Here is a 21,538-nt window from a genome sequence, read left to right on the forward strand (position 1 = left end):
AGCCGGCTGGGATAGGGTTGCAATTAACCTGGGTCGACCAAAGGAAAAACCCATTTTTCCTCCAGCTCTCTCAGTCCTATCTGAAAAAAACAACCCCAAAACATCATCAGTGCTAAGCACCCAACCCTTTGCCCAGCGCCTTTTCCAGCCAGCAAAGCCCCAGCAGCTGCTTCGGCCTCAGTTTCCCTTCCTGCAGCATTTCCCTCTCCACAGCCGGCTCCTTCCCGGCACCTTGGAGGTGGTGATGGCAGCGCGAAGACACGCGAGGAATCCGGCTCATCTCTCCCTCTCTGCTTTTCACATTTCTCACGGCTGACCGGGGGGGATGCGGGGGAAAGGTGCTTTCCAGCCTGTTTCCCTCTACGGGCTCGCTTTCCTCATGCTGAGCCAAAATCTTCGACTTGCAAACAACATCTGCAGAAAAGGCCTTATTTGTTATGAAATCACACCTTGACCACTGATGTAAAAGCACTATGGCTGTGCCTGTCAGCTCCTCCTTTAATTTAAAAAGCTCTCTTTAAAAACCAGGCAGTCCTTTGAGTTGCAAGAAAGATAACCTGGTTATCTTCCTTGGTTTTTTATGGGATACACCGTTGTATTCCTGAGAACAAATAAGGGCTCACAGCAGGGTACGGTATCAGATGCCTTCGCTGGGAAAGCCCGAGGAAATTTTATCCCCGGGCCGCACCCAGCCTGAAGTGAAGAAATATTTGCATTTGCTTCTCCTTGGAGGGCAGCCAGGTCCCTCCCCGCTCTCCTTGGCCTGCCAAGAGGGATTGCAAGAAAAGACGGGCTTATTGCAGCAGCCGAGGGAAGGGCAGGGCCCAGCCCGTGCGATTTGTAGGCGCACGATCCTCTTTGCCCTTTCGCACTGCCGCTGGAAGAAGACGACAGAGACCTCGAGCAGGTTTTACGCCTGGGTGGTCTCGGGGGGGGGGCTCTGTAAGGCTTTGGGGGGCTCCCAGGGCAGAGCAGGAGCTTCATATTGCTCCATGCATGCTTTGTGTTTGTTTTGGTTTTACTGGCAGATCTGGGTGCTTGCGAAAGCGCTTGGAATGGGGCAAGGAGCCCAGGGATGGGCTGAGCCGTTGCAGCTGATGTGGGCTTGCTTGGCAGCAGGATGAGACCCGGCTCCCACAGCCTCACTCCTGCAAAATCTCCTCCACACGGCTCAGCCGACACTGGAAATTCCTCGAGATCCTCCTGGGGGAAAACACAGGGCCGTGCTTTTCAGGCTTAGCGATGCTCCCCGTGCCTCGATTTGTAATGCTTATCCAAGAAGAAAACGGCTTCAATCAGTCTTTTATCCTCTTACCTCCATGTCCATCCATCCCTGTCCCTTGCCATCCTCCCCTCCTGGAAAAATATGCCTAATCTGACCACTTCTGCATCCCTTTGCTGCACTATCAAACTCTCCAGCTGTGCCTTGTCCTTCTCCTCACCCTCCGGGGTCTTCTCCCAAGGCTTCATGTCGATAAAATCCTTTCCCTGCCTACCACCAGTCAAAAATTGCCGCAGTCCTGGTGCACCCATCCTGGCTTGCTCTGCAGGGGAAATAGCCGACCCCTTCCCACCATTAGGTCTGCAGAGGGGTGGCGTACCTTGCTGAGCACCCAAGGGTGCTGCACAGAGCGTTTAAGCCAGCGTGTAATGCAATAACTCATCCAAAGCGCTGCTCAGCATCGGCATTTCCATGCTCCCTGAAAACCTCGCTTGGAAGAATATTGCCAAAAAAACGGGCAACCCTTTGCTCTCTGGGGCTTCCCTTCACCGCTCTCTTTGGCCACCACCAAGCCTGCCCACATCTTTTTACTTTTTTAGCATCGTTTTTGCTGCCTGTTTTTCCCCACAGAGAGGCTTTGGAAAGCGAGAGCTGACTTTGAGCCTGGGACTTCCCCAGCGTGGGACACGGGGTCCCCACCCAGCCAGATCCAAAGCCACCTACTTACGTGACCGGGCAGACCGCAACTTTACATTAACATCCTATTTATAAATAAGTTTATAGCTAATTATGACCCGATGGATGTGCTGTAGACGCACATTAACGAACACTGAGTAATAGGCTTTGTAGGTAGGGAGAGCTGGCAGGAAATAGTTGCGGGGTTGGTGTGATTAATCAACCAGCCCGCCGGACTGCAGCACATACCTTAACCATACATTAACCCTTTCATTCATAAATACAGCCCACGCTGGACAGCCATTGTACAACACGACCTAGAAGCGTATGGCTGCTGGTTTCTAGCAGCTCCCTTTTTTCATCAGGAAAGCATTAAACATCATCTCAGATGCTCTTGCTATTTTCTGCTCTCGATTTGTGGCTTTTTAAGCACTTTCGGTTAAAAATAAAACCCCTTTTTCTCCGGCTGGTTTGCAACGCCCTCACAAACAAAACCGCTAAGCACCGGTGACATCGGTTGCGCAGATGTTGGGCACGCAGAGAAACGGTCTCATTTCTGCTGGTTTGGGGCTTGGACTGAGAGAAGATCAAAAACCTTCTGATAGCAGAACCGTATTATATTGGATAACGTGGAAAAACGGGGCTGTTGGTCTTTCCCGGCATCCCGGCTGTCGGATGTAAGAGAGACGGATATAGGTGACCGTTTAGCTGGAGATTTTCTGCCTGATGGAGGAATTTGTGCTCTGGCTGCCCTCTGCTGGCTCTGGGACTTGGTTGAGATGGAGCCCAGACGGTGCAGCCTGTCCGCAAAAAAAACCCCATCACCGAACACCCTCTTATCAGCACCACAGCACATCACAAAATCCCCAATCCAGCCCCAAAGAATGACCCTCCGCTCTCCCCCAGGCATCAACAGATCAGCAGCGTTATCACCCCGAGTGACCCAACTCTTGCCATGCCTATAAAATCTAAAAAGTGGCTTTTTTTTTTTTTTTTCTTATTTTTAAACTTGCTTTTTATGGGTTTGGAATGCAGGGCGGATGAAAGAAACGCGGGTTTTTAAACTTGGGGCTTTATTTAACTGCAAGTAACTAAATCAGTGCCCGCTCTCTGTGTCACCACAGCGATAAATGTTTTAAGTGAAACCCCAAGGAAGCTTGAGAAGAAAGAAAAAACACCCAAGGAAACCAAACCGGCCTCAGAAAAGGAGTTTAAAAAAGGAAATAAATGAACAGAACCTCAGTTCCTCCACCACCGCTGCTCTGCCAGGGCTTTTTATGTTCGTAACAAGCACAGGGCTGTGCCGGGACACTACATCTGTGCTTCGCCCGGCCAGCCCAGTGGGTTGGGGTCCCAGGTACATTTTGGTGATGGAAACTCCAGTCCTGCAGCAATTTGGGGGTGCAGTGGGCACCCAGGACTGGTTGCAGGGTGTATCCCAGTAGGTGCACCCCCTTTTCGGTGTCCCATGCTGGAAGACGGAGGTTGAGCCGTGGGGTTTTAGCAGGATGACTCGTTTCGCCAGCGGACGTGGCAGGACTTGCAGAGGAGGCGGTCGTCCAGCGGGTAGCACCCGTTCTCCGTTGGCTCCGGTGACAGGGGTGTCCCACAGCTCTGGGGGTGAAAGAGGAAAGAGAGGCTATGTTTTAGGGGCCTCCGTGCCGCATTGCATCCCATCCTTCCTGCAAAACCCACCAGCGCTTGAAAAAACCAATGAATTACATCAAAATCAATCCCGGCCAAACACATCATCCTGTTCACTCGATTTATTTATTTCTAGCCGTCCCTGGCTATAAAACAACCCTGGGTGCTGCGAGCCCCGTGGCTGCGCTTTGCAAAGCCTCAGTGCCAAACCCCTCAGTTTTTGGGGGTCCCATCAGGGCCGTACCTCGCAGCGGTAGCAGCTCTCATGGAAACTGCGTCCCAGGCACTCGATCTTGTAGGTGTCCTTGTCCTCATGGGGGATGATGGGGTGCTCGCAGGCACTGCAAACCGCGGCGTATTTCCTGATGGGAGCAAACAGGGGCGGCGTGAGCCCTGGGGGGGTGACGGGGACAAGCCGAACCCCCCCAACGGGGGGGATGCTCCCCCTTTGCCACGCTCCCCAACCTGTAAAAGTCAGCCACACAGTACACCTCGTCCCGCTCGCCCACGGCGAAGCTCTCGGCGCCGATGGCCCGGCCGCAGGCGGTGCAGGAGAAGCAGCCGGGGTGGTAGCCCTTGCCCAGGGCACGGACGACGCGCTCTGTGATCAGCCCCCGGCACTTGGCACATTTCTCCAGCGTGACCTGGGGTTTGGGGGGACACGCTGTGAGATGCCAGCTCCCCCCGAGGGTGCTGGTTGTCCCCGAGGGAGGATGGGTACCTGGTAGCAGGCGTCGCACGTGGGGCGCCCATCTTTTTGGTAGTAGCGCTGGCCGGCCAGGAGCCGGTGGCAGGTCCGGCAGGTGAAGCAGTCGGCGTGGTACTGCTTCCGCATCGCCTCCACCGTTGGCTCCCGGGGTCCCACGGCTTTGTGACAGAAGGCGCAGATGTCTGCAGGAAGAAGGGAGAGAGGTTCAGTGCTGTGTGCCTCAGTTTCCCCAACTGGAGATGAGCCCACGCTGCACAGCTGGGTCCCCCCCTTACCCCTGGAGCTGTCCCTCTCCGGGTACCCATTCGCATCCTGCCACTGCGGCTTGCCTGCTTGCTCCTGGCAAAATTTGGGCGGCCTCAATTCGGCAGGGAAGGTGGAAGGGGCCTGGTGAGAGGGGAAAGGTGAAGGCACGTTGCATTTTTGCTCTTGCGTGTGGGAAAACTGAGGATGATTGCACCCCATCATCCTCACCTGGAGGGTGGCGGGTGCTGCAAGGTCCAGTTGCTGCAGCGCCGGACCCAGTGCCTCTGCAGATAAGGGCTGAGGTGCTTCAGAGAGGATGAGGACCGGTGAAGATGAAGGCACAGGGGCCACTGATCGGGTTTCTGTGGTGAAAACCAGACGCGGTGGGTTTAAGGGGGCAACAACGTCCAATAACACCCCGTCGCAATAACACCCCGACAGCTTTATGGCGGCATTCGCCGACCTGCCCCAAAAGCAAACGCCGTCGCGGCCAAGCGCCAAACAGCACCGATAAGCACCCAGCGATGGAGAGCAAACACAGCCCTTCCCCCGCAGCCGGATCCATCCCGGGATGGGTGCAGGGATTTGGGGAATAACCCCCCAAAAACCCCACATCCCCTCCTGCCTGCACATACATCCTTTAGCAAAGCATCTCCACAGCATCCTCAGCACCATCATCATCCTCCTGGCCTCGCTCGCAGCCCCCCGCGGACACCCCTCACCTCCGTTGGGCAACGCAGGGGGCTGCGACGGTGGGGTCCGGGGGCGATGGGTGCCCGGGACCTCGGCTCTGTCCGGCTGCAGCTCCCTTTGGGTTTTCTCCTTGGTGACCACCTCCCTCCGCGGTGGCACCAGGGTGATGAAGACTGACGAAGCGATCCTCTTCTCTGCTTTCCCCGGCAGCATCGTGGAAGCCACAGAAGGGCCAGACCTGGGTTCAGTTTGGGGGAAAAGAAGATAAAAAGGGAGCGAAACCCACAGGTGTACCGGCAGCTCCTGCAGCCACACTGCCCTTCGGCCTCAACCCGCCTCCTTCCTCATCCTCCCGGAAAGGGAGAAGGAATGAGTGTCCCCGTCCCACGTCACGGCAATAAATGGTCTCGTGCCTAGAAGGACACAGGGTAAAGGGTCCCGGAGAAGCAGCATTCAAAATCACCCATTTTCATGCCTCTGTGACCAAACCCCACCCTTTTGTAAGTATCTTAACCCCCTTTATTTCCTCTTATTGCCCCCACCTGGGATTAAACTTGCTGTGGGCAGCAGGGAAAACCCACCTTTCCTCTTAAAAACAGAGTTGCAATAGGATATGCTTTTGCAGCCCCTTTTTTTGAGGTGTTTCTAGGTCCCCTGGCTCCCCATTCCCTCCCCACTTCCCCCCTAATCACTCCCAGCTCGGGGCATTCCCCACTTTATTTTTGCGGATGGGGAAACTGAGGCACGATGCTGTGAATTGCTGCGTCCCTGTCACTGCAACGGCCCCCGAGCATCGCCCGGCGGCGCAGGCAGGATGCGCCCGACCCCGAGAAACCCTGCTCGGGAAGGAAAAGGGCTGTTTATTCAGCTTCCCAACGGGAAAAGCAGCTGGAGCGAAGCTTCCCCTTCCCAAACGGGATGGTTTGGGGTGAGGGGGAACCCCGAGGCTTTAGCCACGGCGCTGTGCCGGTGAAGCAGGATCCATCCCCAAGATGAATTGGCAGCCTGAAAAATACCTGTGTGATGAGTTGCCTGGTCTCATGCCCCAGCGCGGGGTGGCTCTGCTCCCCAAAAATCCCGCTCACGGGTGTCGGTGCATCCTGTTGGGGGGCAGCTGGTCCCCCCGCAGTGGGTGAAAAGCTTCAGGACGTGCACGCCGGTGACTTCAGCCTCTGACTCAAGCAGGGGAAGGGATTAAAAAGGAAAAAACCCCGAGCGGCTTCGCTCCCTCCTTCCCTCCCTCCCCTCCGGCGAAACCCCAAACGGGCTCCGGCGCTGCCAGCCTTCGCCCGGCTGCTCAAATCCTCGCCCGCGGGAGCTGCTGGTTTTCCTCCTTCCCGGCCAAGCTGCAGAAAATAGGGGTGAAAAAAAAAGTAATAATCATAAAAAAACAACGCAAAAAAGAAAAAAAAAAATCTCCAGAGCTAATGGGAACCATGTGCTCGTTGCATTCCTCTTTGTGCTGGGGCTGATGGGATCCCGGCGGCCCCATCGCGGCACCCCCGGTTCCCCCCCCAGCCGGGGCCCATCAGGGTGGTTAAGGCTTGAGGGGTGCATTAATGGGGTTCACCCCCCCCTTTTTTAATGGGGTGTCCTCCCATGGAGCTCCATCCTGTTTTGAGATGGCCAAGGCCATGCTGGGAAGGGCCCCCCTGGTTTCCTGCAAGCATCACCCCAAAATCTCCTGGGGTGGGAGCCCTGGTGGGACCGACAGGGACAGCGACACTTCTGGGGCACCCCCACATAACCCCCAAAATTGGGATGGGGCATGGCCCTCCTACAACTGTCCCCCAACTCTGTCCCCTGCCCTGGAGACCTCTTGGAGGGTGCTCTCTGAGGATGCCCAAGGGAGAAGGGATGGCGTGGGGGGACACAGCCCTTGGTGTCCCCTTGTCCCTTACTCGAGGGGTAGCCTTGCAGCCCCCCTGCAATCCGTTGTCACCCACCGGGTAGCCCCGCAGCCCACTGTCCCCTCCCTGGGGGTGCCCTGTCCCCTATGTGGCCCCACCATGTCCCCCCCCCCACCTGGGAGCCCCCCGTCCCTGGGGGTGTCCCCAATCCTGTACCCGGGATGTGCCCCGTCCCCTACATGGGGGCGGCTCTTGGTCCCCTTGTCCCGTCCCAGGACGCCTCTACAATCCTTACCCCATTACTTGAGGGGTCCCGTGTCCCTTCTTGGGGTGTCCCCTGTCCCCTCCCTGGGGGCGTCCCCAATCCCATACCTGGGGTGTCCCGTACCTGGGGGTGGCCCCTGTCCCCTACCTGGGGGGGTGGGTCCTACCTTGGCGGGGGTGGGGGGAGTTCCCCTAATCAGGGCGGTGGGGGGATTCGCCTGCCCGGGGGTGGCCCTGCAGCCCCGCCTGCCCCTCGAGGGGTGGCCCCGTCCCTGTCCCTGTCCCCTACCTGGGGAGCTGCGGCGGGTCCCTCCGTGAGCTCCGCGGGCGCGCCCTGCCCGGCGCGGCGGGGGCAGCGGGGAGGCAGAGCCGCCCGGCATCACCGCCCCTTCCTCCCTCCTCCTCCTCCTCCTTCCTTCCTCCTCCCCCCCCCCCCCGCCTGCCCCACAGCCCCGGACAGAGGAAGGGGGGGGGGGGGGCACATGTCCTTAGGGTGCCCCATGCACCCTGGGGTGCCCTATATGTTCTCAGGGTGCCTCGTGGGCCCCCTGACTGCCCCACGCACCCCAGGGTGCTCCATGGGACCTCAGGGTGCCTCCAGGACGCGAGGGTGCCCCATATATCCTCAGAGGTGCCCCCTGAGCCCTCTGGCTGCCCCATCTACCCCTGGGTGACCCATGGCCCCACGGGTCCCCCATGTGCTCTGGCACAACCCATGCCCCCACCCCCACCCAGGTTGTCCCATGGACCCCCATGATTGCCCCAACACCCCCCAGGGTGCCCCATGTGCCTGGAGGTTGCCTCAAATACCACTCCATACACCCTCAGGGTGCCTATGTACCCCTATATAGCCTCAGGCGGCCCCTTAAGCCCCCATACGGCCCCATATATACCCCCAGGATGCCCCATATACAGCCCCAGGTGCCCCCCTGTGCCCCCTATACCCCCAGAATGCCCCATACTGCCTCTATACACCCTCAGGACACCCATGAGCCCCAGGATACCTCATACTCTCCCAGCCCCTCTCCTGCTCCCCCCCGCAGGGCTGGGGGGGTCCTTGCCCAGGCAAGCAGCCACCACCAGAGCCTCCCTCCCTCCCCAAACTGCACCCCACCTACGCAGGGCCTGTTGCCCCACGGCACAGCACGGCCGGCTGCAGCCAGGTGGGGAAACTGAGGCACAGGGACACCTCTCAGCTGAAGGGTCACCCCCTCTGTGCCTCGGTTTCCCTTCCCAAGGAGGAACCACACTGCCCACCTCCTCCGAAAAGCTGCACTGCCGCCATCCCCAAGCCCCTCTCTGGCACAACAGGACCCCAGCTTGTTCCACCCACAGACTTTGCTGGAAAAAACCTTTATTTTCCAAGATTTACAAGCCCCCGGAGGCCCCTGTACTGTAACAGTGTGGCCCTGCAGCCACCGAGGACAGGGACATCTGTCAGCATTCTGTGTCCCCGACAGGACCGGGGAGCAAACCCCCAGCAGTGCCACAACATCATGGGGTCCCCCCAAAAACCAGGAGTCACGTGAACCTCCCCCCAACCTCACCCACGCCGTGGGATGGGGTCGAGCACCTTCTGGGAGCCCTTTTTCCTTCATCCCCATGGGGGATCTGCGATGAGGAGGATTTGGGGGGTGCCTGTATTTTGGGGAGCCAGGCAAAGCCACCCCGAGTTTCTGATGCCCAGTTACACCCCGTGGCTTATCAAGACGTCTCCTCCGATCCCGATGCCAACCGCCTGTCCAGCCGAGGCTGCTGGGTGAAATCCTACAGGAGATGGAAGGAGAGAAGCAGCAAAGCCCCTCACCGTGGCCTTGGGGCTACCGCCAGCCCCTCACCCCGGCATCAGGGCGGTGGGTCCCCCTCTCACCTGCCGCCGACACACCTCCAGCATGACGCCGGCGCGGAGCAGGCACCAGAGCTCTCCCAGCAGCGAGATGAAGACGTGGAGGATGTCGGTCCAACGGCCAACGGTGAGGAGGAGGATGAAGAGGCCACCCATCCGTACCAGCACCGTCTGGTAAACCGGCCGCCCGCCGGCGCTCTGCCGCGACTCCTCTGCAAGGACACGGCGTCAGGGCGGCTGCTGCGAGGGGGACCCTGTGCCCTCCCCGGCCCCGCGACCGGGAGACACTGTGGATTTTAGGGATGCTATAGGGTGGCTTTGCATGCAGCCCCAAGATGTCCTGTACTGCCCCATATACCCCCAGGATGCCCCATATACACCCTATACAGTCCCAGGTAGCCCCCTGTGCCCCTAAACAGCCCCAGACACCCAACTGTGGCCCTATACAGCCCCAGGATGCCCCATACAGTTCCATACACCCCCCAGGATGCCCCCTGTGCCCCCATACAACCCCACATACCCCCAGCATGGCCCATACAGCTCCATATAGCCCCAGGATGCTCTGTGTGCCTTGAGGGTGCCCCATACACCCCCAGGATACCCCATACAGCTCCATATACCCCCCAGGATTCCCCACGTTCCCCTATACAGCCCCAGGTGCCCCTATATAGCCCCAGGATACCCTATACAGTTCCATACACCCCCCAGGATGCCCCTCTGTGCCTCCATACAGCTCCATACACCCCTAGAATGCCCCCTGTACCCCCATACAACCCCATATACCCCCAGGATGCCCCATACAGATCCATATAGCCCCAGGATGCTCCATGTGCCTTGAGGGTGCCCCATGCGCTCCCCCCACGTACCCCCCAGGATGCCCCACATTCCCCTATACAGCCCCAGGATGCCCCATACTGGGACACACCCCCTCACCCCCCAAAAAAAACCCCACATAATTGGGGGTTTGGCCCCCTTCTCACCTTGCATGTAGATGACCAGCAGCGTGTAGCAGATGGTGAGCGGTGTCCAGAAGCGGATGGCCTCCGCCGTAGAGAGGAAATCCCGGTTGATGAGCGCCACGGCAGCCAGATCAGCCACAGCGAAGGTGATGGCCAAAGCATTCCGGAGCAGCCGGGGGATGCCGTGACCGGCGGCGAGGAGGAGGATGCAGACGCCGCAGTAACGCGCTCGGCTGTGCAGCTCGTAGAGGGTGCAGACGTGACGAGCCAGGCGCCGGGTGTAGGCAGCCAGCAGCCCCGCCAGCCCCGCCGCCAGCACCAGGTTGCAGGTTCCGTGGGGAGCCCCTTCCAGCAAGAAGCTGAGGCCGCAGGACACCCCACAGCCCAGCGAGTACTGGCACAGCAGGTAGAGCTGGCTGCTGTGGGCGCCCTGCGAGAGCGGGACGGCACCGTCAGCCACCGCGGAGGTTGCCAAGCCGCGAGGGGACGCGTGGCTGCGAAGCGATGTGCAGCTTCCTCCGTGCTACGCCCTCCCCGTAACCCCCACGGGTGTTGCGAGCAGCGAGGGGCTGCACGGTTGCCACGGCACGCATGCATGCAAAGCGATGCGGGGGTCCCTCCACGCCAGCCATCCTCATCCTCCCTGCGGAGGTTGCAGGGGGATGCGTAGGCTCCTCCACGCCACGCTCCATACACCCCACGGGTGCTGTAAGCAGCAGGGAGATGCATTATTTCAACCTCCCTGCGGGTGTTACAAGGCTTCAGGGGGGTGCACGGTCACGACGACCGGCTTTCTCCGTGCTGCAGCCCCCCCACAACCCTGCAGGTGTTGCACGCAGCGAGCGGACGCGCGGCTGCAAAGCCACGCGTGGGCTCCTCCGCGCCACAGCCCCTCGAGCCCCCGTGGTCGTTGCAAATCCACAAGGGACGCACAGTTCCACGGCTCCCTCCACGCCGCTGCCCCGCCGTGCCTCAGTTTCCCCCCGTCCTGTCTCTCACCTTGCCGAGGGAGAGGACGGTGGACGCGGCGCGCAGGGAGAACTCCAGCACCACCAGCGCGGCCACGCGGGAGCCCACCAGCGCCAACACACCCGTCAGCACCACCACGTGCAGCGGGTCCAGCACCCGCCGCTGCGCCCGGATCGCTTCCTTCTCCTCCTGCCTCTCTGGGTCGCTGGGGACAGCGAGGGGGGATGCTGAACTGGATGGGATGTCCCCTTCCTCCTCCGCCAGCCCAAAATGGGGTGACAGCCTCGGGGACCTCCCCCCTGCCCTGCTCAGGCCACCCACCAGCACCCATGGGTGCTGAGAGACGCCCCCGCTAGTGGATCCCAGAAGCAGATCCCAAAAGCAGCTCCCCAAAACAAATCCCCCCGCAGGGGAGGAAGGGCTGGTGCTTACTTCAGGCACTGGATGTAGAGATAAACCTTCAGGAGGCTGCAGAGCACCGAGACGGCGCAGGCACCCACCAACCCTGCGAGGGAAAAGGCAGCAGTGGGTCACTGGCGTCCCCCGGGCTGTCCCCGAGCCGTCCCCACGCCACCCCGGGGGACTCTCACCTTGCAGGAGGGCATCCAGCAGCGCCCAGCCCCACGCCAGCCCGGGCAACGCCGGCAGCCAGGACCCCAGAGAAAACATTTTCGGTGGAGAGGAGCCACAGCATAGCCAGGCTCCAGCTCCAAAGTCCATGGGGCAGCAGCTGGGAGTGGCCCCCCTGGCTAGTAAATCATTGCCGGGGCAAGTGAGGGCAGCTGGAGCCCCGGATGGAGGAACTGAGCTCCAGCTGCCCCACGGAGGAGAAAATTAGGGTGGTGAGTGGGATGCGGTGACGGGATGCACATGGTGAGGCTCGGGGACCACCAGCAGCTTTGATCCCCCCGCCCCGGCATCGCCGTTGTCCTCTCCAGCCTGATGCATCGCGGCGTTTCAGGTCCCGGCTTTGCAAGGCACGAAACCCCCCCCTGCCCCACACCTCTTTGCACCACCCCAAAGACCCCGAAACGACGCCAAAAATAGAAAAACCCCTTTTATTAAGGCCGCGGCGGGGCCGGGAGCCCATCCTACGGCCCTGGGGGCTGCTGGTGCTGCACCATCTTCCTGAGCTCGTCCCAAAAGAAGAGGCTGAGGACGGTGTGAGGGCCGAGGCGGAGGTAGACGGCGCCGATGCCCTTGTACAAGCCCAGCAGCCCCTCTTTGCTGGAGATTTGCAGGATGCAATCCAAAAAACCCCGGTAGAGCTTGCCCTGGGGAGAGAGGAGCCGGCTGCGCACCCCTGCCGGATGCAATCCCGGGGAAAGCCGCGTCTCCCCCATCCCGCTTTCCCGAATGGCCTTACCGTGCCGTCGGCGTCCACCGGCTGGTTGTAGAGACGGGTGCTGACCACGTCGAAGGGTGTCATCGCCACCGCCACGGCCACGCCGCTCACCATGCCGCCCGCCAGCACCGCGGCCCAGCTGCCCTCCCCGAACCACTGCGGGAAGCGCCGGCCGTCAGCTCTTCCCCCCGCAAAAAAAAAAAACCAAAACGGGGAGCGTGGGGGGCAGCGGTGGCCGGATTTGGTGCAACATTCCTCCTCACCTGGCGCTCGCAGACCCAGTCCTTGGCGGAGGTGAAGGTGGCGAGCTGCGCGGCCGAGCCCACCGCCACGCGGGGCACGGCACCCGTCACCCCCCGCCACAGCCCCGCCACCCCGTGCTGCTTGTAGATGCTCTCGAAAGCCGCGGAGATGCTCTGGGGAAGAGAGGAAATTTGGGAAAATTGGGAACGGTGCATCCCACCCCGGCAAAATTTCCCACCCTGGCAAAATTTCCCACCCCGGCGTGTAAAACCCCGTTGCTCGTCAGTGGCCTGAAGCCACCGTGGCTCTGGTCGGGTGACACCAGCCCCAAGGGGTGTCCGGATCTGGTGTCACAGCTCCACGTCCCTGTCACCCCCTCCCCGTCCTCGTGCCGTTATTTATAGCATCTATACGGGGCCAAGCTGCCAAACAGCAGCTTTAAATACCCGGTGGCCAAAATAGTGTCATCCCCGCTGGGTCCCAGCGCGTGCGCGGCCAAGGTGCCACCAAATCGTGTCCCCCCTCTCCACCCCGTCCCCGCTCACCTCGTGGTTGTGCTGGTGGCCCACGGCCACCGCTGCCAGCGTCTGGGCTTGGAGGTGGGTCTTGACCTGGAGGGGGGGACAGCGCCGGGTGACAAAAACCTCTCAAGCCCCCGTTAGGATGGGCTGTGGCTCCCCCCATCTCTTCTTAGCAGCTTTTGGGGGCATTTTAAGCCCCTCCGGCAGATGCGGGGTGCCCAGGTGTGTTGCCAAACAGCACCTCCAGATTTTGAACCCCATTTCCCGTCCTCCCCCCCCCCAGGGCAAAGGGCCCCCATGAACATTTGCTGCAGCCCCCCCCCCCCCCTTTGAGCTCTGCACCCCCAAAACAGGTCAGACCCCCTAAAAAGGAGAGGGAAAACACCTTAACTTCCTTATGAGGGAGTTCTCCCCTTGGGTTTCCAGGAGGGGGAGGATCTGGGGGGGAGAAAGGGGGGGTTTGGGAAAGAGCATGCACAAAGCAGCCCCGCATTTTTTGGGGGTGAAGCGAAACGAAGCAGAGGGAGAAAGGATGCACCGAGCCGGGCTTTATAGGATGTAGCCAAGCTCTGGATTGGCCAAAGCTTTTGGGGGGGGGGGTCCCCGAAATGCCCCCTCCCCACCGACGCGAGGGTTTCTGGGGCAGAGCGGCACTCACCAGGTACGCGGGGCTGCCCACGAAGGCTCCCACCGCCCCGGCCACGGCCCCCGCGGCCACGGTACCACCGGGATACCCGGTCCAGCCGGCGTCCTCGGCGCGGGAATAGCAATAAAAGCGGACACCGTTCATCAGCCCCTGGTAGAGGAGGCCGGCAGCCAGGCCCTTCTGCAGCCCCCGCAACCCATCGGCCCGGCACACGGCCCCCACCGCCCGCAGCACCCCCCGGTAGGGCCGGGGGTAGGTACCGGGGGGCTGCAACTCGCCCTGGAGCTGTAACCGCGTCTTGACCACTTCCAGCGGGTTGGTGAGGACACAGGCCAAGCAACCGGCCGCCGCTCCCAGCACCAAATCGACGGCCGGTGGTACCCCCCCAGTCGGGGAACCCCGTGTGACGCCGGGGTTGTTTTGGGGGGGGTAAGGGAATTCATGCAGGGAGGCTGGGGGGGGCCCAGGGAAGGGTGCGAGGGCCCCAGCGCCCGCCGCCATGCAGCACCTGCCCGTGGGGATGGCCCCAGGCTCCACCTCCCCCCCCCCACTGCAGGGAAAAAAAAAAAAAAGGGGGGGAGCGAGCGCCGCCTCCTGCAAACCGACCCCCCCAATCTGAAGCCACCCCCCAATTTGGGGAAGGGATATGGGGCAAAGGTCAGGCCTGGGGGTGCGGTTCCCCCCCCCCCCCCCCCGCCACCCCCCAGCACCAACACCGAATCCCAGCCGGGCGGCCTCGTCTCACGTGACTTGGTGGAGCCCCGGCGCAAATAGGGAAAAAATGGGCCGTTTCTGCAAAAAAAAAAAAAAAAAAAAGGCGCGATAAAATTGAAATAAAAGCTGAGGAAGGGAGGTTTCGGGGAGGCACACGCAGCCACCTGGTCCCCCCCGCCCCCCCCCCGCTAGACAAACTCCGGGGACGGGGTGTGAGGACCGGCCAGCTCGTTGCGCTTGTGGCTGCGGGTCAGGGGGCTGGCGGGGGGGTCTCAGCCCCTCTGTTACCAAAATGCTTTGAAATTGGAGCTTCCCAGACCAAAAAAAGCTGCGGGGGGGGGGGGGAGGGCGGCACTGTCCATCCTCCCTGCTCCCCCCCCCCCCCCAATTCCTATTTTTAGGGCTGTGCAGTGACCCCCCCCCTTGCGACCCAGGTTTACACCACGGCGGAGCCACTTCGGTGATTACCGGGGGTAGGGGAGGGACCCCCCAAACTCTTTCCCCCCTAAATCCCGCCCCCCGTTCAATCCTCAAAGGCGAGAGAGGGTTTCTGGGGAAGATGGGTGAGGCTGGGGCTGGCCCTGGGGCTGTTTATTCCATGTCTAGACTGGGAATATCTCCAGGATCCAGGGATAATCAGGGCTGGAGCGTCAGGGCAGATAATTTGAAGCTGTGAACGTGCCCTGCCGCAGGGTTAACGCTGCTGGGGGTCAGGGAGAAGCTGGGGGTGCACGGCCTCCCCTTCTTCAGCCTAAATTTCTCCTTCTCTCTGCCCCAAAGCGAAGCCGCAGGCTCCAACATCACGGGGGGAGGCAGGAACAGCAGCCCCCGGCCCGGGACTCTGTCGTAGGGCCAAAGCTGAGTTACCAATGAATATTTATTTGGGGAGGGGGAAAGGAAGCAGATGTATATACATATACATTCAGTCACGTACATTTCCTCCCAGAAAAAGGCCCCGTGAACATATATTACATGGGAAGGTCTCTAGATTATTATTATTTAAAAGCTAGGGCTGTGCCCCAAAGGGCTCGGTGGAGAGGGCAAGCGGCAACGGGTCCTCGCTGGCCTCGGATGCAGTGAGCCAAGAAGACGGGGACGTGTTTGGTGGCAGCCCTGTGACAACGTCCCTTCAGACACCTGAAGAACATCGACTCGATCTCTTCTCTCCCCTGGCGCACGGGGCCAGCGTCCAAACCTCAAACCGGCTTCTGAGATCTCCCAAAACCGTGCTGCAAGATTTAAGGCCAAATTTTTGGCCCTGGTCCTTCTTCCTTAGCTTCAAATCTCATCGACAGGCTGGGGAGTGGTTTTAGTGATGGCTGGAGGCCCCGGGCGAGATCTCCCGGCGCTGGGAGATGCCAGGAGAAGGAGGTGGTGAAGTGGTGTCGTACTCGGTGATTGTATTAGCGAGGAGAAAACATGCACGGTAGCGATTTCGTGTTCCCGTGTTCCGCGCCCCCGCCCTGTTCTAAAATGAACAAGTCCTCAGTCCCGCTCCCCGCCGCGACGGGGGGATGCTCATCCCCAGCCCACCCCGCTCCCTCACTACTAGTGGGATATTTATTCCGTGAAAGGCAAATTATTTTGCCCCGTGGCAGCTGGGCGAGGAGGAGGGCGCCGGCTCGCCTGGGCAGGGAAAGCAGCCGAGCTCGGCCTCGCCTCCAGTGCACTGGAGCGTCCGGTGTCTCCCCAAAACGTGCTGGGCGTCCCCGACTCGGCGGAGAGCAAGTGGTGGGGACGGGGTGTGGGGCCCACGCCTGCCGGAACATTCCCAGTGGGTCCCGAGTGACGGCAGGAGGGTTTGGGGTGCCAGTTGGCTGCAGGGCAGCCGGATACAGGCGCTGGGGCCCCCATCAGCTGTCCTTCCCCCCCCACCCCGGGCAGGGTTAACACCAGGGGTCCCGCTCCGCTCGCCCGCGGCAGAGGCTGTCGCTGCGCTGCCAGGCGCTGTCGATGAGGCTCTGAGCGTCTTCGCATTTCTTCTTGACGGCGGCGTCCAGAATGGCCTTGTGCAGGAGATCGATCTGAAACACACGTGCGGGGCCGTCAGGAGAGGAACGAACAACAGCCGCTTCTCCCCCTTGTTGTAAAACGACCTCAAAAACAGACAGGAAAGGCGCTCGTGTCATAAAGTTTGCAGATGACACCCAGTTGGGTGGGAGTGTTGATCTGCTCGAGGGTAGGGAGGCTCTGCAGAGAGACCTGGCCAGGCTGGAGCGATGGGCTGAGGCCAACTGGGGGAGTTTCAATAAGGCCAAATGCCGGGTGCTGCCCTTGGGCCACAACAACCCCCAGCAGCGCTACAGGCTTGGGGAGGAGTGGCTGGAGAGCTGCCAGTCAGAGAGGGACCTGGGGGGGATGGACAGCTGGCTGAACAGGAGCCAGCAGTGTGCCCAGGTGGCCAAGAAGGCCAATGGCATCCTGGCATGTATCAGCAATAGCGTGACCAGCAGGGACAGGGAAGGGATCTCACCCCTGTACTCGGCACTGGTGAGGCCACACCTTGATGAGTGGGTTCAGTTTTGGGCCCCTCACTCCAAAAAGGCCATTGAATGACTCGAGCGTGTCCAGAGAAGGGCAACGGAGCTGGTGCAGGGTCTGGAGCACAGGTGTGATGGGGAGCGGCTGAGGGAAGTGGGGGGGTTTAGTCTGGAGAAGAGGAGGCTGAGGGGAGACCTCATGGCCCTCTCCAACTCCCTGAAAGGAGGGTGCAGAGAGGGGGGATGAGTCTCTTGAGCCAAGGACCCAGCGGCAGGCCAAGAGGGAATGGCCTCAAGCTGCGCCAGGGCAGGGTCAGACTGGCTCTTAGGAAGGATTTCTTTGCAGAAGGGGTTGTTGGGCGTTGGAATGGGCTGCCCAGGGCAGGGGGGGAGTCCCCATCCCTGGAGGGGTTGAAGAGTCGGGTTGACCCAGCGCTGAGGGATCTGGTGGAGTTGGGAACGGTCAGTGTGAGGTTCATGGTTGGACTGGAGGAGCTTCAAGGTTTTTTTCCAACCAAGATGATTCTGTGATAATTATGGCTGAGGGAGGGGGACGGGGTTGACCCAGGTTCCTCCCCACTCCTCTCGCCAGCCCCAGATGCTCAGGGGCCTTGCCAGGGCACTCAGGCTCCGTATCCCACATCCCATGGTTATACAGACACACAGGAGCTCCATGGCTCTCCTGCCCTCCATGGGAAAGCTGGGTTCACCCTGCAGGAAAAAATTCACCCACACCTTCCTCCAAGGGCCCCGCTTGCCCTTCCTCACCAGGGGAAGCGCGTGACGCAGCATTGCACGCTCACCTGGTAGATGTTCCTCCACGCAGCGTTCAGCGCTGAGAGGAACCTCTCCAGTTCTGTAGTGCAACTAAAATAGAAGACCCAGGGGGGCAGGAACTGCTTGCTGTCCTGAGCAAACTCCTAAACACCAAGAGAGAGGCCGGGTGTTACCACCGTGGTCCTTGTCCAGGCCCTGGGCTGGCCGGTCCCGAAGCACCACGCTCACCAGGATACAGTACTCCTTGCCGGCCTCCGTGGAGACGGCGGTGATGTCCGTCAGCTCCACGGTGCCCAGCGAGCGGAAGAAGCTTGTCTGACAGTCCTCGTGGCAGGTGAAAGCCTTCTCATCCGTCAGCACGAGGCAGCAGGGGACACACGGCGTAGGGACAACACCCTGGGGAATCACCTGCACGGAGCAGGGAAACGGGGGGGGGGTTTAAAATCTGGCAGAAAGAGCCCTGTCTCCATGGGGTGCCCTGTGGGGAAGCCTGCCCGGCTCGGGAGAAAACCACCCGCTCCATCGCTGCCAGACGTCCCCACCGCCACCTGGGCTGTGCCCCAAAGGGGCTCCCGGGTGAAGAGGAGGGTGTGGGTGCCCCTGCGCGTGTTGGGGGGCTGTCCCTGGCTCACCCCTTTGGAGACAGCCTGGCAGAAGTACTGCATCCAGTCCGCCATGTCTTCCTCGTTGTCGGCGCTCAGCTCCAGGGAGGGCCGGTCCGTCAGGATCACCTGGAAGGAGTGGGGCCGGTCGGTGGTGTTGGAGCGCCGGCATCCCCCGCACTGCTCGCCACTGGGAGAGAGGGGGAGGATGGAGATCAGCGGGACCTGAAAACAGCCTCCGTCTGCCCTCCCTGCGCTGCCCGTCACCCCTTTTCCCCCGAGGATGGCCTCCCTCGCTGCACATCGGGGTAGAGCCGGCTGGCGTTGAGCACGGTGGGTTTGTGGAGGTCACCCAGTGTGGCTCTTGGAGGGGTACGTCAACCCTACAGAGGCCAATTCCCCATCGAAGGGTGGGCTTGGCACACAAAAACCAGGAGGAAACGAGCCCATCTCCAGCCACACGCGCCGGAGCCAAAGCAAAGGGGTCTGCACCCAGCCAGGAGCAAGCGGGGAGTCCTGTGGCACGGCCTAGATCACGATTTGCCCTGAATCCCCCCCGAACATCCCAGGGAGCTCCTGAGCCCCAGATCCCTGCTGAGTCCGGGGTGCCACGTCCCGCCAGCCGCTTACCCCATGTTGATGGAGAGCAGAGGGGTGACGTCCGTGCGGTCCGGGTACTGGTACAGGATCCCGTTGCTGCCGTTTGGGAAGATGAGAGAGGTGGGAACTGGAGTCAGCTCGGCTCCGGCAACTGCACAAACACCCGCGGCCGCTCCTGCCCTGCCCTCCACCCGTGGGGTGACGTTCCTGCTGCTGGGCAACCACAACTGGTGGCTTTGGCCTCCTTAGTGACAAGACGGATGCTCCCTCCATCTCCCAAGCAGCTCCTGGGCAGCAAACTGGTCCCAGCACCTTCTGCGACGAGCCCTGGCTGACCCCAGTCCCCACCCACGGCCCCGGCGCCCACCTGAGCACCACGAAGCAGGTTTTCCACTGCTCCTTGCCCAGGTAGGACGTCCCCGCCTTGTAGTGCAGGACGCCGTCCTTGGTGACCGCGTTTTCGGCGGAGGCGTAGCTACTGTTGGCAGGTCCCAGTGCCTCGTCCATGGGGTCTTCCCAGTGAACGAGGCCGTAGAAACGCACCACCACGTTGCAGGCCTGCGAGAATCAGGCAGAGAAAGTCAACGGGAGGGAGAATCGCCCCCGAGCCTCCGCCAAGGTGGAGCGATGTCCAAACTCACCTCGCACTTGGACTCCTGGGCCACGAACTTGGCAAGTGCCAGTTTCTCCATGGTGGCGTCCGTGAGGATACTGGGGTACGGGGGCTCCCGGCACCCTTTGATCATGGCTGACTTCAAGGAGACCAGGAAGAACCTGAGAGGGAGACAGGGATCTCTGATGAGGCCAGGGCAAACAGCCCTCATCTCCCTCACACGCTCTGATGCCAACGGGGGTTCCCTTCAATGTGGGCCTCTGGTCTTCCAGACCAAAGGGTCTTGAAACCAACCTACAGACCAAAGGTGTCGGGGGTTGCAAAGTCTGAGCTCCAGAGGGGAAGGAGATGGGTGGGACTGGGAGATGGACACCCATCCCAGCACAGATCCCAGTATGACCATCCAGGCCCGAACGAGGCCACCTCCCCGAGCCGACAACACGCAGAGAGACCCGGGGACGTGTCTTGAAACTCAAGTCCTTGTCCCTGCTCATCCCAAGTGACACAAAGGACACGTAGCCTGCGTTGCTCAGAGCCCTGAGGCCGTCAGCCTGAGGGACAGGGCGACTGCTGTGTGTATCCAGGAAGGACACTCTGGGCTAATCCACGCTCAAGGCATTTCCAGCTGCCTGCAGAGTTTAGCCGGCGGCATCAAACCCAACTCCAAACCCTCACTGGTGGCAGGACTCCACACTGGAGTCTCTCGTGTTCCCCAAGTCACGCCGGGAGTCCAAGGTGCCGCAGGTCCCGCACCCCGGGAGGAACACGCCACGGTTTCCCGCCCGCTCCCTGCTTACTCGGTGAGAGCCACGTCCGCGGTGTCGAGCAGGAACTGCTTCCTCCGATTGGTGCACACCAGCGTCACCGTCTGCTGATCCAGCCCAACCTGTGCCACGGACGGTAGTTAGAGAAACTGGTACTTAAAGAAACCAGACAGGGGACAAGGGGTGGCGAAGCAGGGTGGCCCCGGGGAGAAGGTCAGTGGTCGCTCTGCTGCCCATGCAAAGGTACGATCAAGCTGGGCACCACAGAGGTGGCATTTGAGGGGGGATCCCTTCTAACTCTCCCAGTCTCAAAGTTTCACTGGACAAAATGCTCCCCAGGGTACAAAGCGCCCCACAAAACCACCCCACCACGATGCTCCTGACACCCCCACGGCCAGAGAGGTGAGGACCGACCCCCAAACTCCCCTCCTGCTCCCCCCAGGAGGGCTGACCCAACTCAGGCTGCACTCACCGAAATGTAGTCCAGCTCGTTGTAGGAAACGGCCTCCTCCACCATGTACGGCTTCTCCGCTGCTCCTGGCACAGACACAAAGAGACACATGAGGGGTGGGCGAAGGAGCCCAGCGCTGCCCAGATCTGGGCCACTGTGCAGTGGCAGCGACAGACCTGCCAACCAAGCTGTGTCCCGAGCAGCACGGAGCCACAGGGCACGTGTCCCAGGGCTTCTTGGGGGACAAATCAACCTGAGCTCACTACTGTGACTGCCACCGTGCCGGGGGACACGAGGGAACTAGCAGGAGCTGGCAGGGAAGGTAGTGAGCTCTGGTGCCCTAATTTATGGACAAGCATGGATCAAGCGAACCTCCCTCCCTGCAGCTGAGCACAGAGGCTATGGGGATGGGATACCTTTCCGGATGAGGTACACGTAGCAATCCGTCAGCAGGACGTAGATCAGCTGCAGGTTCCCCTCCATGTGCCCCGTGCTCATTCGGATCATCTGTGTGGAGAGAAAAGAGCTCAGCTCGCGATGCAGGCCCAGAGCCGGCCCTTCGTGGGAGATCCATGGTGACCACCTTACCCTGAACAGCTGTTCCTCGTTCTCCCGGAAGACGTGGATCATCAGCAGGAGGAGATGGTTGTTATCCACCCTGTGAAGAGACAGAGAGCAGAGGATGGACATAGACGTGGGGCTGGG

General features: G+C 60.8%; 4 protein-coding genes and 1 long non-coding RNA gene across 9 annotated transcripts in view; 1 reads left to right on the plus strand and 4 right to left on the minus strand.

Annotated features, from left to right (window-relative positions):
- The first annotated feature begins 762 nt into the window (after positions 1–762).
- On the plus strand, positions 763–3,151 carry LOC141953874 (uncharacterized). The gene is made up of 2 exons (XR_012632027.1): positions 763–907; positions 3,022–3,151. It is a non-coding gene; the product is annotated as an uncharacterized LOC141953874 (long non-coding RNA).
- FBLIM1 (filamin binding LIM protein 1) lies at positions 3,145–7,606 on the minus strand. 2 transcript variants are annotated; one of them, XM_074892774.1, is made up of 9 exons: positions 7,593–7,606; positions 6,206–6,535; positions 5,219–5,427; positions 4,725–4,858; positions 4,526–4,637; positions 4,263–4,432; positions 4,007–4,185; positions 3,786–3,903; positions 3,145–3,511 (listed from the first exon to the last, which is right to left on the minus strand). In XM_074892774.1, the coding sequence occupies exons 2-9, from the start codon at positions 6,229–6,231 to the stop codon at positions 3,398–3,400; spliced, it is 1,062 nt and encodes a 353-aa protein (XP_074748875.1). In that variant the 5' UTR covers positions 6,232–6,535; positions 7,593–7,606; the 3' UTR covers positions 3,145–3,397. The 2 variants fall into 2 exon arrangements, 1 of the variants encoding a protein (XP_074748875.1); XR_012632026.1 differs by lacking the exon at positions 7,593–7,606 and having other exon boundaries at positions 3,378–3,511; positions 4,033–4,185; positions 6,206–6,891.
- A 1,251-nt stretch (positions 7,607–8,857) lies between these two features.
- TMEM82 (transmembrane protein 82) lies at positions 8,858–11,814 on the minus strand. Its single transcript, XM_074892962.1, has 6 exons — positions 11,668–11,814; positions 11,510–11,582; positions 11,108–11,282; positions 10,130–10,538; positions 9,174–9,361; positions 8,858–9,070 (listed from the first exon to the last, which is right to left on the minus strand). The coding sequence occupies exons 1-6, from the start codon at positions 11,795–11,797 to the stop codon at positions 9,008–9,010; spliced, it is 1,038 nt and encodes a 345-aa protein (XP_074749063.1). The 5' UTR covers positions 11,798–11,814; the 3' UTR covers positions 8,858–9,007.
- Positions 11,815–12,032: 218 nt separating this feature from the next.
- SLC25A34 (solute carrier family 25 member 34) lies at positions 12,033–14,394 on the minus strand. Of its 2 annotated transcripts, none has more exons than XM_074892960.1 (5): positions 13,845–14,394; positions 13,211–13,276; positions 12,686–12,838; positions 12,444–12,578; positions 12,033–12,370 (listed from the first exon to the last, which is right to left on the minus strand). In XM_074892960.1, exons 1-5 carry the CDS (start codon positions 14,331–14,333, stop codon positions 12,035–12,037), a joined length of 1,179 nt encoding a protein of 392 aa, XP_074749061.1. In that variant the 5' UTR covers positions 14,334–14,394; the 3' UTR covers positions 12,033–12,034. The 2 variants fall into 2 exon arrangements, with proteins under 2 accessions (XP_074749061.1, XP_074749062.1); XM_074892961.1 differs by having other exon boundaries at positions 12,122–12,351.
- A 1,011-nt stretch (positions 14,395–15,405) lies between these two features.
- PLEKHM2 (pleckstrin homology and RUN domain containing M2) overlaps positions 15,406–21,538 on the minus strand; it is a 38,566-nt gene continuing 32,433 nt past the window's right edge. For all 3 annotated transcript variants that reach the window (XM_074892958.1, XM_074892959.1, XM_074892957.1), the window contains 11 exons: positions 21,422–21,491; positions 21,250–21,340; positions 20,855–20,919; positions 20,416–20,504; positions 19,647–19,779; positions 19,373–19,563; positions 19,036–19,101; positions 18,436–18,595; positions 18,032–18,211; positions 17,830–17,946; positions 15,406–16,570 (listed from right to left, as the gene is read on the minus strand). In XM_074892958.1, the coding sequence (XP_074749059.1) occupies positions 16,433–16,570; positions 17,830–17,946; positions 18,032–18,211; positions 18,436–18,595; positions 19,036–19,101; positions 19,373–19,563; positions 19,647–19,779; positions 20,416–20,504; positions 20,855–20,919; positions 21,250–21,340; positions 21,422–21,491 (1,300 nt within the window). In that variant the 3' untranslated portion in view covers positions 15,406–16,432. The remainder of the gene's footprint in view (positions 16,571–17,829; positions 17,947–18,031; positions 18,212–18,435; positions 18,596–19,035; positions 19,102–19,372; positions 19,564–19,646; positions 19,780–20,415; positions 20,505–20,854; positions 20,920–21,249; positions 21,341–21,421; positions 21,492–21,538) is intronic.

Source organism: Strix uralensis, chromosome 23 (genome assembly GCF_047716275.1).
Source record: "Strix uralensis isolate ZFMK-TIS-50842 chromosome 23, bStrUra1, whole genome shotgun sequence".
Lineage (NCBI taxonomy): Eukaryota > Metazoa > Chordata > Aves > Strigiformes > Strigidae > Strix > Strix uralensis.